The 13,225-nt window shown below is 42.4% G+C and overlaps 1 protein-coding gene across 1 annotated transcript; it reads right to left on the minus strand.

Moving 5' to 3' along the window:
* Nucleotides 1-482: 482 nt before the first annotated feature.
* Nucleotides 483-5,586, minus strand: hdac3 (histone deacetylase 3). The gene is made up of 15 exons (XM_031857899.1): nt 5,411-5,586; nt 4,291-4,373; nt 3,997-4,139; nt 3,695-3,776; nt 3,347-3,403; nt 3,186-3,241; nt 2,921-3,054; nt 2,410-2,490; nt 2,214-2,287; nt 1,993-2,057; nt 1,699-1,788; nt 1,543-1,601; nt 1,202-1,281; nt 942-1,099; nt 483-844 (listed from the first exon to the last, which is right to left on the minus strand). The coding sequence occupies exons 1-15, from the start codon at nt 5,463-5,465 to the stop codon at nt 775-777; spliced, it is 1,287 nt and encodes a 428-aa protein (XP_031713759.1). The 5' UTR covers nt 5,466-5,586; the 3' UTR covers nt 483-774.
* Nucleotides 5,587-13,225: the final 7,639 nt, after the last annotated feature.

Genomic DNA, 13,225 nt, shown 5'->3' on the forward strand with positions numbered 1-13,225 from the left:
CTCTCACAACTCCGCAGGGACTGTAAAATATAAGAAACGACTGATGGGTTCGTTTGTACTTTTGAGATTCTGTTTAAAACAATTCAAAGCTTCGTTTTCTCTTAAATCTCAGCGGGTTGCAAACTGACGACGCCCAAATCAACTTCAATTCAGTTGATAAAAGAATACTTGTTAAAATGACATTTTTCTCTTTCAAAATTCAAATACATGGCATCACTAACACAATGGGACCAAGATTACAAGTGGAAAAAAAAATAAGAAATAAGGAAAATAATATGCTATTACCAACATCTAGGTCTGCACATCTTCATGAGCACATGTAGAAAATGTTTTTGTGTTTTTTCTGTGTCCTGATACTAGTTGACCATGTTTGTAAATTCATAACAATGAGGACCATCATGTCTGGTAACCCTTTACATGACACTGTGTCTATGTTTCGGCCTCCAGCATTATTAAAGTGTGTGGAATTTGGAATCCCCCCGTCTGTTACAATATTTGAAAAACCCGCATAGAAATGGGAATACTGCTGTAATGGAGGTGTGCTCACTGACGTTATGTACAAGGTGCAAACATCCCGTTACTGTTCCGATGAGTCGAAACGAGCGTGATGTCAGCGTGAAGGGCAGCTGATTTCAGAAAGAGAACCTAAAGAGTGAAAAGAGAGGAGCTCGGGGAGTCTTTTCAGTCCTTCCAGAGACGTTTCTGGTCACTCTGCAGCGACGACGTGACACTGCGAGGAAAAGGAAGAAGCTCCGCTCCTTCCGTCCCCGAGTGTCAAATTTCCACGTCGCTCTCTTTGTCGTTGTCGTGGTCGCCGTCGTAGAACTCGTTGGCTGCCTCCGGCCTGAATGAAAACAGTTGGGGAAATTATTGTAGTCAAATTGATTTTTCAATGGAACATGCGCTAGCACTCGTCTCAGCCCCGTTGAAGGAGCACCGACCTGGTGTAGTTCTCCTCGCCCCCCCTCTCGTCGGGGTCGGGCTCGTCGGTGCGCTCGTAGCTCAGCATGTCGGAGGGAACGTCGTGGATCTGGACGCTGGGCGCGTGGTTCAGCATCTTCAGGTTCTCGAACACTGTCTGACGGATCTGCTCCAAGTACTGCGGCAAAACATTTACATTTATTATCTTTATGCAACTTGTCAAAGCGCCCGGAGACGCATCTGGACAAGGACTACGCTTTAGTGCGGGACTATGTCTCACCGGTCTGGAGTTCTGGTTTTCTATCCGGGTGCTCACATCGGGATGCAGCGTGAAGTCTGGAGCAAAGTACTCAAAGTACTCTGAAGTGGACAGAAACAAGAGGAGGAGGAGGGACAGAAGTCAGGGAGGGAAAATGAGTTCCATTGAATTCTCACTAAAAAGCATCTTCTCAGAGATCTAAAAAAATAAATGTCAAGGTTGAAAACGCTCAACGATGATCTTCTACTCCACAAAAACACAACAGGACTCTGATGCTGAAGCCAAAGACACTGAAGTGCATTGTAGGTGAATACTCCTGATAACTGAACTCTTACAGTTTAGCATGTTAAAGCACAACTCACCGCTATAAGGCAGCTCATCGCTGATGGACTCATCCAGTAGCAGAGACGTCTCAAAGGTCCTACAGGCACAACAGAACAAGACCCTTTAAACAACGAAGCCCATCTCATGACTAAACTCAGAATATAAACCCTCCATGTTTAGCGCAGAACACTTACCAGCAGCGAGCCACGTTCCTCACGGTGTAGCCTCCTCCTCCCAGGACCAACAGAGGAATCTTGAAGCTCTTTACAAACTCCACACATTCGCTGACCGACGGAGAGCAAAGCACACACGTTAACACGCATATGAGCCCATCGTTACCGCTACGCTACACTCTAAACGTGACCTAAATGGAATGTGATGGCGCTGTGTATACACTCTAAATAATGGTGTGGAAATGAGTCAGTATTTACAAAGACAACACGTTTCATATGACATAGAATGGCGTATTGAACACAAGTCAGTCTCACCCATGTCCTCGTATGCTGAGGTTGAAGCAGCCCAGCCGGTCGCAGCCCAGAGAATCTGCGCCGCACTGGAAGGAGAAGCACACACAGGCTTCATATAGGTCGCTCCTCCTACGGTCACATGCAGTCTTAACGTCTGATAACGGGACGGGTTCAATTCATATGTCATCTTCTAAAATGATCCACAACGCACTGAGACGAGATGACAACAGTGCCGGACTGACCTGTAGAACCATGCAGGTCGGCTGGTAGAAATCCACCACCTGCTTGATGACCGGCTGGAACAGCTGCCGGTAGCCTGAAACAAACACACACACATACAGATGTTGGCTGTTGAAGTTCACAGCAGTATGAATCTGCAGAGCTCTGTGTGTTATTTTAGACGATAGGTGTTACGTTTCAATAATGAAGTGAACTCACTCTGGTCGTCGATGCCGTCTCTGAGAGGAACGTTGAGGCAGTAGTACCGACCGCTCTCTGCTCCCACCTCATACATGTCACCTGCAGCCAACACACACACACAGTATTAATACACACCTATACAGAGACAACACAGTAACATAATGTAAATGGGGGAATTTTTGACGTTTGACGACAGACTTTACTGTGTGACTTATCTATGGGGTATTGCATTTAACGCCAGGATTCCTGCATATTGAAGCCGCTCAGATTACATCGTTTGTCTTATTAAAACGTGCACATTAAATATGTCCCTACTGCATAGTTATCCATTCATTTTCTTAGCGGTACATGTCCTACATTAAAAAAAAAAAAAAAAAAAGAACGTCCGAACAAATCAGTCATTTGTCTTTGCAGTGATTACAAACTGAAGTAAATGACATGATGAGTGCACAAATGTCCAGGCTGTACTCTACACACTGAAAACATTCCAACGACACATTGTGAGTCGAGTGTTTAATGCGGCTCGTACCCGTTCCCGGGAAAAAGTAGTTCCCGTATTTGTGGAAGGACACAGTCATGACGCGGTCGGTCAGGTAAAAGGCCTCCTGTACGCCGTCGCCATGGTGAATGTCTATGTCAATGTACAGAACCCTAGGGTGGTACCTGTAACACACACACACACACACACACACACACACACACACACACACACACACACACACACACACAGTTATTAAGAGAGAAACACACACAGCAAACACTTGATGAAAGTTCTTCAGAGTGTCTGCTCTTACTTGAGTAGCTCCAGAATACTGATGACGATGTCATTGACGTAACAGAACCCAGACGCCTGCAAAACACAGAAAAAGCCATTTTCGTCCTTTAAGCAGTCACAGCTGATCATATGGGGCTCGGCAGAAAGGAATGAAAACTATAGACGGCACTTTCTTCTGACCTCAAACTTCTTGGCGTGATGCAAACCTCCGGCCCAGTTGATGGCGATGTCACAGATCTGGAAAAACAAAGTAGAAAGTCAAATTAAAAGGTTACAGCTACCAGCAGTGCTGCGGCCGTTTCAGTTCAACAAAGAGTGATGTCCAGAGATTGAGGCATCATCTGCTCCACACATGTTCATCTCTAATTCATGCTCAGCAGCAGGGCAGGAAGTTACCATGGCAGCAGAAATAACACAGAAACTCTTCTAAATCCATGGGATGTGATGCTTGTGACAGGGGAGCTAATTAAATGGCACGGACTGCTGGTTTCCACTGACTTCGGTCGTGCGTTAGCGTGCGTGTCTCACCTTGTGGTTGAGCTGTGTGGCTCCCTGTAAGGAGGCTCCTGTGTATCTGGAGCAAAACTCAAAAAGACCTGGAAACACGGGGCTGAAAACACAAAATATTTGAGTTACGGGTTAGTTAGTTAGTCCGTCCTCTAATAACAGTTATATAGATGACCTGGTATTTGATGACTGTGAATCGATGGGGATTTCGAATGCTATGACAATAAATTGCAATAGTGTAAAAAAAAAAAATCATTAACAATTTTAGGGCCTTAATTACTTTCCAAAACAAAGCGTTTCTTGGAAAGAAGAGTAAAACTCACCAGTCGTCTCCCACATTGAACGTGTTGAGGCTCTTGGTGAAGCCCTGCATGTTGTTGGGGCTGACCTTCTGCAGGAAGTCTATGTAGTCTTCAGAGTGGAACCGACACATGTCGTGCTGAGACGCTTTGTATGGCTTGAACACCTAATGAAAACAGACAAGTTAGAAAAAAGTACAGTATGAAATTCCGTGTTAGTATACACTCCTGATTTTGGTGTTTTAGCAGATGTTATTTCAGCGATAGAAGCATCCGCAGGGTCTCAGTCTGTGACAGCGATCTCGCCGTGCTGCTCACCATCATCTTCTTGTACAGTCCATAGTGCAACACCAGACTGTGAGTCAGAGACAAACGGTGAGGCTTCATGGGGTGACCAGCACCTGGCAGAGACGGACAGATTCCACATTATAGCACAGATATCTGAACCGAATACGGAATGACTGAGTTTAAGATCGGGTTTCCAGAATCTCTCCCATTCAGTGATTTAAAAAAAATAATAAGTATACAATATATAATCTCTTGTACAATACAGAAACAGAAAGATAAGTCTATAAGAGCGACTACCATGACGCCCAATATTGAAATAATTCATCTGGATTATATAACACAGCACACAGGGGCAAATGCATTAATATAGTAAAATCACTGCTGAAAGGACTTTTTTGTTATTACACTAACAACAAATACTAAAACACAGAATTACTACATTTCAAACTATTGTTTTATGGAAAGTGTGCAGCTATACACGTAAAGACTCTTTAAATAAAATCAATATGAAGCGAATAATAACCTCACAACATGGATCATGTGTGTCCATGCTCTTTCCACATTGTAAACATTCTTCCGCTCTGAAGTTTTGTATATTTCTATCCTGAGAGCCTTTAAGTTTCAAGTTTCAACGCGAGTTACGGTGCATTGGATTACTGTCGTAAATAATAAACGGTGAACATATTAGCATATTACTAACATATTACCCTTTAAATAATAAAGGGTCCGATATTATTTCACTTCAACTGTACATACGATGGCTTTTTCACAAGCAAATCTGCATTTACGATAAACTACCCATTTTAAAGCGTTAAAGTTACTGTAGGAACTACCGAGACGTCTCAGGCTGACATCTGCATCGATAGAGTGACACATGATGGAAGATTTAAATAAATGACAACTTGTAACCTGACGTTAGCTAGCTTAGCAAAGCAGACGTTATGGCATTTGCACAATACGTCGTCGACGTTATGAAACTGTGCTGTAGCGAACACCTGCACAACAGACCTCCCAATGCACAGAGAGAGCGTGAAATGCTCCAAAAAAAAAAAAGAAACAAAGTGGCGTCCCTGAAGTTATTAGCATGTAGCTAGCTTGCTCCAGCACCATCCCCCTTCGCAGGCCTGTTCACTACGATAACCCAACTCACCATAATGAAAGTTGCCCACGTCTGGGTCGTAAAAATAAGAGGTTCTATTGTTCATTGTGAAAGAAGTATCTTCTGACTTGTTTCAGCAAAACTACGACTGTTCCTTGCAACTACGTATATAAATCACACATTTTCTTTCAATTAGCAGAACGCCGCCATTGTAAACACCGACTCGTTTACGTCATCAGACGGGGACCGTAATGACGGAGAGGGGAGGAGGCGGAAAGGAGGAGGTGGCTGAAAACTAAAAGTTACGTTTTCTGAAATAACCGATAAACTCTACTCCGTTTACCGAGACTACCGTGTTGTTAATTTCTTTGTTATTTTATAGTCATTTTTTAACCAGCATTTACTAGCATAAAGTCAACGCCTTCTGTTTAAATTGCTTACAAGAGCGCTTAAACCTCCTCATATATTTAGCCTCTTAGTATTGCTCTCAAAGTGCACCAGATTGATGCTTTGAACTTTAAAATGTACATCATTTTCTTATTGGGGTCCGGGGTCCACCCACTAGTCTCCCAAAATCCTGTCGGGAACACTGTATAGTTTATTAAAAACAACATGAAAATCCTCGATATACAGTACGTTTTGATAGTCTGTTTTACCGTTTAGTCGAAAACAATGAGAATACGGAAATATCGAAATTCAGCTCGTTATTTGACTTTGGTTCTGTGGTTTTTACGTTTTTGAATTCAGAAGCCAAAAACGCAAATACGACGGCCCATTTCCGTTTTTACGATTTTGGTTTGAAACGAAAAACGAGAAAACCATGGTACCGTATTGTCGTTTTTTCGACTGAACGGTAAAACAGACTATCAAAACGTACACGGACCCAGCTGCTAATATGTTCACCGTTTTCCTTCTGCATTCATCCACCAAGGACTTGGTTCGGTTGTATTCATTTATTATAAGTTCCCCACCAGATTTCTTGGTAACAATGGATTCCACCAACTTAAACACAATGAAGAACAATTCACTATGTTAGGAATATATCCATTGCAATTCATAGTTGACTAGAAGTCACCAGAAACCCAAACAATGTAATGTAGGGTCTTCTGTACATTAGTAAGCACCAAAGTATTTAAAATTAGTTTTGGATAAAACTTTTTTTATACTTTTGTAATACTTTTTAGAAACCTACTATTATGTACAAGAGACCCTAAATGACATGATTAGAAGGCTGTTGTGGATTTGAGTTTCCAGAGGCTTTAAATGCTGGAAATAAAGAAACATGACTTCAGCAATGCCTTCAGACCATGCAATATAAAATCTCCAAGTCTGCCATCTTCATCAGGAACAGATGTGTCACAATAAAGTATTGGTGTTTGTGAGTCAACGCTCACGTGCTTAGCCTCTGTATCCAGCCTCTGGTGTTTTCCAGAAGGGCTTTCTGAAATGATGGCTGTATCCTGCGAGTCTGATGAATCAAGGGATGATGGTTGGGACTGCTCAGAAGATGCTGCCGTGGAGACAGACTGTAGCCATGATTGGAGAAGCAAGAGGGAGATGAAAATGTTATACACAGTCCCCACTAATGTGTCCCTTATCTAATGAACAACATAAGCTTCACATGACAAAGAACTTATCAATTAAATAATATGCATTACAAATGTAACTGAAGCAAACCTGTGTCATATGTGATGGTTAGCAGCCCAGTTGATGGATCCTTTACTATGTCCTCAAAAACATCGTCGTCCAACTCAGTTCCCCAACTGTCAACAACTTTCACCCCTTCGGTTACGGCTGCAACGATATTCAGATCTACAGAGTGGCCGTCTGAAATCACGGTTAGCGGCTTTGTGGATGACGGACACAAAACGGAGGACTTAACTTTTCTTCTTATTGTTTATTCTTATTATTTTTTAACTATTGTGAAGTTCACACACAAACTATAAAGGAACAAAAGCAGTAATTGCTCTCCAGTAGGACAGAGACTTCAGCCTCCAGCAGAGCTACGAGTGAGAACAGACAACAAAACCGAGGAAACGAGTGAGACGTGTGTTGACCACATTTATGGACCCATAGTCTAGTAAACCTTTATGTGTAAGTGTTCATTTTAAAGTCAATTTGATATGTGAGAGAGAGAGAGAGAGATAAAGACCTGCAGTGCTGTAACTAAGTTTGAAAAATAAAACTTCCCACGAAATTTGTCTGTTTGAGTTCATAGAGGAAGATTTTAGAGAAGATCTTAAGTATCAAACACGACCTTTCATTATTAAAGACTACTTTATTACTCTGTTGTATTGTTTCTAACTAAGCAACCAATCTACTTCCTGTTTACATCGGCACCATCACGCCCAGTGTACGTGACTAGTCACGTGATGTTCATTTTCAGGCATGTTAGTCTGGACGGAGATCATTTAGAAAACGATGATGAAACGTGTGGACGGAGAACGTTTTTGTGTTAAAACTCAGTTTTAAAAAGAAAACATATTAGTGTGGATGTAGACTCAGGAAGCCGCAACAGAGGGGTTGAAGAGTCGCATGCTCCAATTGTGGTGGAAAAAAGATATCCCGTACCTGCCTTGCATGAGTCTTTTGATGCTGACATAAAGAATACCAAAGACCAGAGGTTCCCTTCTGTATATCTATTTTCTGCGCAGAAAAGGTTCAATCATCACAACAGAATGCGTACAGTCTCAGTGAGGAAGAACCAAGAAACAAGTGAACAAGCTTTGTTTATACAGAATGAGCAAAGGTGGGAGCCGATGGCCAATGTTAGAGACATTTTGGTCTCAGAATTTTGGTCTCAGACTGATAGAAACAACAATGAAAAACAAACGGCCAGCAACCAAAACAAGCGGGCCAAAGGCCTTGGCGGTGGAACATCCTCATACAACACAACTCCGGAGCCGCGCGTTGCCGACCCCTGAGCTAACATTAGCTAATGTAGCAAACTCCCCACACATACAGTCTTGGCTATTTTACTGAACCCATGGACGTTACAAAGAATAAAACACAATCACCCTCCACACTGTATTCACATTAACGTTGCTGTCGAGTTTGAGTTAGCTAGCTTGTTAGCCTTAATTGGCTTAACGTTGACCTCACATAAGCTAGTCACCAACTTGGTCATGTTTGACTTTTGTAATTCAGCATTTTAAAATGCAAAGACAGCTGGAATATGGTGAACCAACAATATAAAGTTATTATAAGCTGTTGCTTCTGTTGAAATGCCAAATAATTGTTTTAATAGGTGACTAAAAGACGTTTAGAAAATGGCGTCGTGAAAAATCTAGGTGGGTTAGAAATGAGGTGAGGAGGTGGGCGGGGTTTCTCAGAGTACTTCTGACACCACCTGTTTTAAATATGTACATATTCACCAACACTAGGGGGCATCTTACTCAAGGTGTTGTTGAAATAACTCTGAAAGAGTCCATAGACTTTGACACTGCATATGTAACACTGGGGGATTTACTGTGTAGGAGAGCTAATATCCATTAGCTACAACATATTTCGTAGCATCTGTGGTAATGTCTCTGAGCAAACCAGACGGACGCTTGCGTCTCCCAAAACTCCGGCAGCTTGAGCTGAACTGCGTGCGCGATCATGTTCGTCTCTGGAAACGTCCAGAAGACTCAGGGTCACCAATGTAGGAGCGCCGGAATAAACAAGTACAGCAAACTTCTTTGTGGCTGCACACCACCAAAAACATGACATCCTGAAACACTAAATATACTTAGTAACATTACACCATTGATGGAACAAGAGCACAAAGTTCATCACAGATCTAGCGTCTTATTTTTGCTCTCAAAGTTCACCAGATTGATGCATTTTACTTTAAAACGTACAAACTTTTCTTCCACAGTCCCACAAAACCCTGTGGGGAACGCTGTCTCGTATTGTGCACCATTAAAGATTACAATAAGTCATGTGAGACATCTGTTGAAGAGATTCCCCATCATCATCATCATCATCACTCCACAGTTCTTGGTTCATCTTCAGCTGAAGTTCAGCTCACAGTCCACCTCACAGAGAGCAGCGATCAGAACTGAGCAGGCTTCAGGTCCCTTTCTTTTCACCGTGTCAATCACGTCTCGTGCTTTATCTTCTCTGTGTTTTGTTCTTAACCACTGCATTTCAGCGTCAGTAATCACTCCGCGCTCAAGAAGTTTATCCAGCAGGCGGTCCAGGACAGGATCAGACACTCTGATGATAAATTGAGTCCGAACTGAGAACAGCTTCTGGTCTGCCGGGACCCTGTCCTCTGCCGGGACATTTCTCTGTTGAATTACCGCTCTTGCACCTGGAAGATAACCAAGAAAATATTGTAAAGTTCAAAAGAAATGAAAAGTCTGTTTTGGACTGCTACAGCAAGCTATTTCTCACATTTCTGCTATGTAAATCACTTCCTGTGTTCTCCTTTAAGAAAAAGGATAGAATGTATACATACATACACATATATATACACACATATACGTAGACAGCTTTTGTTCAGCTGCCCTCCTTACTCTAACCTGCACACAAAACTAGAAGATATCATTTCATGACTATTTCAAAAACTGCCGTAAGACTGTTGGAAATACATCTCTGCTTCGTACCTGCAGGCAATGAATCACATCAGCAGAGGACAGGAGCAATGACTGATAATGACGTCTGTGGTCTTCATTCTTGATAAACTTCATTCAGGTATGCCTTTTATTTTGTCATTTTGGATCCGTTTCCAGTGAGTCATTAATGAGTTTATATCGTGACATTGATATTGCAAGCATTATTGTTGCTGCAATTTTCCGCGCAATATGGCATCTTCCAATTAAAAGTCAAGCAGGAAAATATTGTCCATAACTTGAGACTATGTTTGAGCACCAAGCATCATTGATGCAAAAAGTGTCCGCCTCCTCTTGTTCTACTGGAGTCCTGCGCTTTGTCCTGCTGTACGCTTGTCAAGTGCAGCTTGATCCGGGACACCACGATGGAGCCAGGTCTCTGAACAGTCACCAACCTCCTGTTGCTAGGTTAGCGTGAAATATCCTGCGACCGGACATAAACTAGGAAAGATTAAGTGGTAGAATAGCTTTAGGTCCTAGCTGGGTTAGCTTGGCTACCATCTCGGTACTCCTCTCGACTCGCTTTCAGTGGGCGTTAGGTCGGGCAGGTCTGGCGCAGTGATCGGCCGTGGGCAGTCAACACACATGCATACAATTAACACAACGTGCGGGCCACCTCCACTTTGCCACTCTTATGTGGACCAGCCTGCACACAGAAGTAGATGAAATGGGCAACTGTTTGAGCAGTTCTCCGTATTATAGTGTGGCAAAAATGTATTTACTTGTTATTTCAAATGACATACCTGTAAAACGGTAGGCAGGGGTCATCCTATGGCCAGGGACAGCACACTGTATGACAACCCTTGTGCCAGCCAGTACCAGAGACCTTTAAAGAGAGAGTCCCATCTAGGGCTGGGCGGTATGACCAAAAATGCATATCACGGTAGTTTGTAAGATTCTGGCGGTTTCAAGGTATATCACGGTATTTTGTAAGATTCTGGCGGTTTCAAGGTATATCACGGTATTTTTTTCGCGTTAAAGCATTAATTAATTAACGCCGAAAAGAAACGGCCGGCCAGTGAGCGGTGAACAGCTGTTTGTGTGGCGTGTCTTCCGTTCCGTCACTTCCTGTTTCCTTCACCTACATTCCCCTGGGTCCTAAACCCCTCCATGAAAAGAAACGGGATTAGACCGTAGGATTTAGTTGTTAGTAGGTGTTGTTTAGGTTTATTTCTTTGGTTAATATATATATATATATATATATATATATTCTTTTACTTTATTTTATTATCAGAACAGTGAAGAAAAGATTACCCTGAAAATGCACACTCCGGTACACTAGGTGGCGGTATGCACCTATGCAAGTTGGTTGCGATCCGCCAATGGAATTTAAAGAAGAAGAAGCCCCTCCATGTACAGCTTCTTATCACTGTCTATGTACCAACGTACATTTATAACAAATTCCACACATATTACGGTAATCAGCGTTGCATATGCGTCTGACCTAAATACCTTTTGTTACCTTCAGTCTTTGTTCATCCTGCATCGCTCTTTTCTGTTCTTTAATGTAACGTTACTGGAGCAACAGAGCCTCTCCCAGCTGTTAGCAGACTGTTAGCGAGCTATACCCAGCATGCAGTTCGGCGGTGAAATTTTATAAATGTACAATTATTAGTGCTACAAATTGTTTATCTGTCACAAACTGTTGTGTCGTGGTGTTTTGCCCTGTTAAAGAGCGTTATTTGTGGGTTGTTAATTGTTATAAAGTTATGACCATGACTAGGGTTCCCTCTCAATACAGTGAAAGCAACTAGCTCCGACCGTGGAGCTCCCAGCGGCTGCCTGTTGAAGAGCGACAGAAGTTGTTTCGGCTGTGCACCGGTATGACGGTATATGAAAAATTAATATCATACGGGAAAATTAGAACCATATTCTTTCGCTCCAATGGGCCATTTGTTTTACAGCAATGTAATGGAGCCATTCAATAGTTCCATATATAATCAGCTAAAACAGTGGGGCATGTGTGTACAGATGTTTTTGTGATACATCGCCATTGATTTAGAGTTCAAAACTGGGACTTCAAAAAATTAAAAAACACCAAAAAAAAAGTAATTTAGAGTTGAGTTACACAAGCTATGTCCCAATTCAGGGTCTGCATCCTTCGGAGGCTGCATTCGTAGACCGGTTACGTCACAGCAGCTGCGACTAGGCGGTCCCATTTCGATTATTTTTGTTGAAGACTCCTTCAATGCAGCCAACGAATGCAGCCTTCTGGTCCAGATTTGGAGGACACATCTGATGTATTCTTCGCGGCCCAGCACATCCCGCGATGCATTGCGTGCCGATGAAGATTTTATTTGTATCCAACATGGCGGCAAGTGATGCGGGAGCGAGTGAATCAACATCGTTCACTTTTAAATGTAAGTATTGGGTTTCAACTCACTCGAAATAAGGGATCTTATAACATCACGTGTGTTAAAATGATCCGTTAAATTACGTGACGTTCGTAACTGACAAGCTAACTAGCCGCGGCGCTAATAGCTACAGCTCGTCTGCCTGATCCGACCGTAGTTAAGCCTTAAAGTAACATTTAATAACTTCACTTACACACGTCAGAGGCAAACGGCTCAGTTTATCAAGTTGAGGGGGGGAGAATGACGGCCTCTTCACCGGAGCCAAACATTCTGCAAGTGTTGCATGGAAGTAAGCTATTACTCCTTTTGTAATATCTCCATTTGATCATCCTGTACAGTTACATTAGCTCTCACCCTATATAAAGCGTTTACTAATAAGACAACCAGTAGAGAGGACAATACACTTCTGATGTGTTGTTGCTGTCAGAGATGTAAGTTGTCACCTTTTTCTGTTATTTATTGAAATAGAAAATAAGGCATTTTCTAAGTTTGCATACTTGTGTTAACATTATTGATAACCTTTTAACTTTTCATCATTTTGTCAATGTGTTTATGATAATTTTGGAGAAGTTGTGCCTGCAGGGGAAGGTGAGTCCCGTGCAGGCAAAAAAAAAAAATGGGACAACCTCAAGAAAAAGTATAAAATATGTGCAACTACAAGTTAATTAACACGTTTGCCAACATTAATTTTGCTGCTGTTGTTTTTGTTAACTGTCTTGATTGTCCTCTGCCTTAGGATTGCAACTATCCAGGGTCAGGAGAGGGAGTGAGTGGGAAACCCCCTGCTGCAACTCGGCCGTGGTTTGTCCTCATGGATGAGGTGTTGGGACAGAGGCCGTCTATAAATCCCCTTGTCCTAATTGCCTCCATCCCTGAGGACACACTAGGGACAAGTAACGCAGTGGGTGACCAGG

The sequence above is a fragment of the Anarrhichthys ocellatus genome, unplaced genomic scaffold, assembly GCF_004355925.1.
Source record: "Anarrhichthys ocellatus isolate YVR2014 unplaced genomic scaffold, GSC_Weel_1.0 scaffold19, whole genome shotgun sequence".
NCBI lineage: Eukaryota > Metazoa > Chordata > Actinopteri > Perciformes > Anarhichadidae > Anarrhichthys > Anarrhichthys ocellatus.

Excerpts from the sequence above, each read along its gene's own strand:
- hdac3 (XM_031857899.1), bottom strand. The coding sequence starts at position 5,465 with ATGAACAATAGAACCTCTTATTTTTACGACCCAGACGTGGGCAACTTT. Across the intron at positions 3,404-3,694 it reads CCACACAGCTCAACCACAAG|ATCTGTGACATCGCCATCAA; the intron begins GTGAGACACGCA and ends TTGTTTTTCCAG. Across the intron at positions 1,789-1,992 it reads CTCAGCATACGAGGACATGG|CGAATGTGTGGAGTTTGTAA; the intron begins GTGAGACTGACT and ends TCCGTCGGTCAG.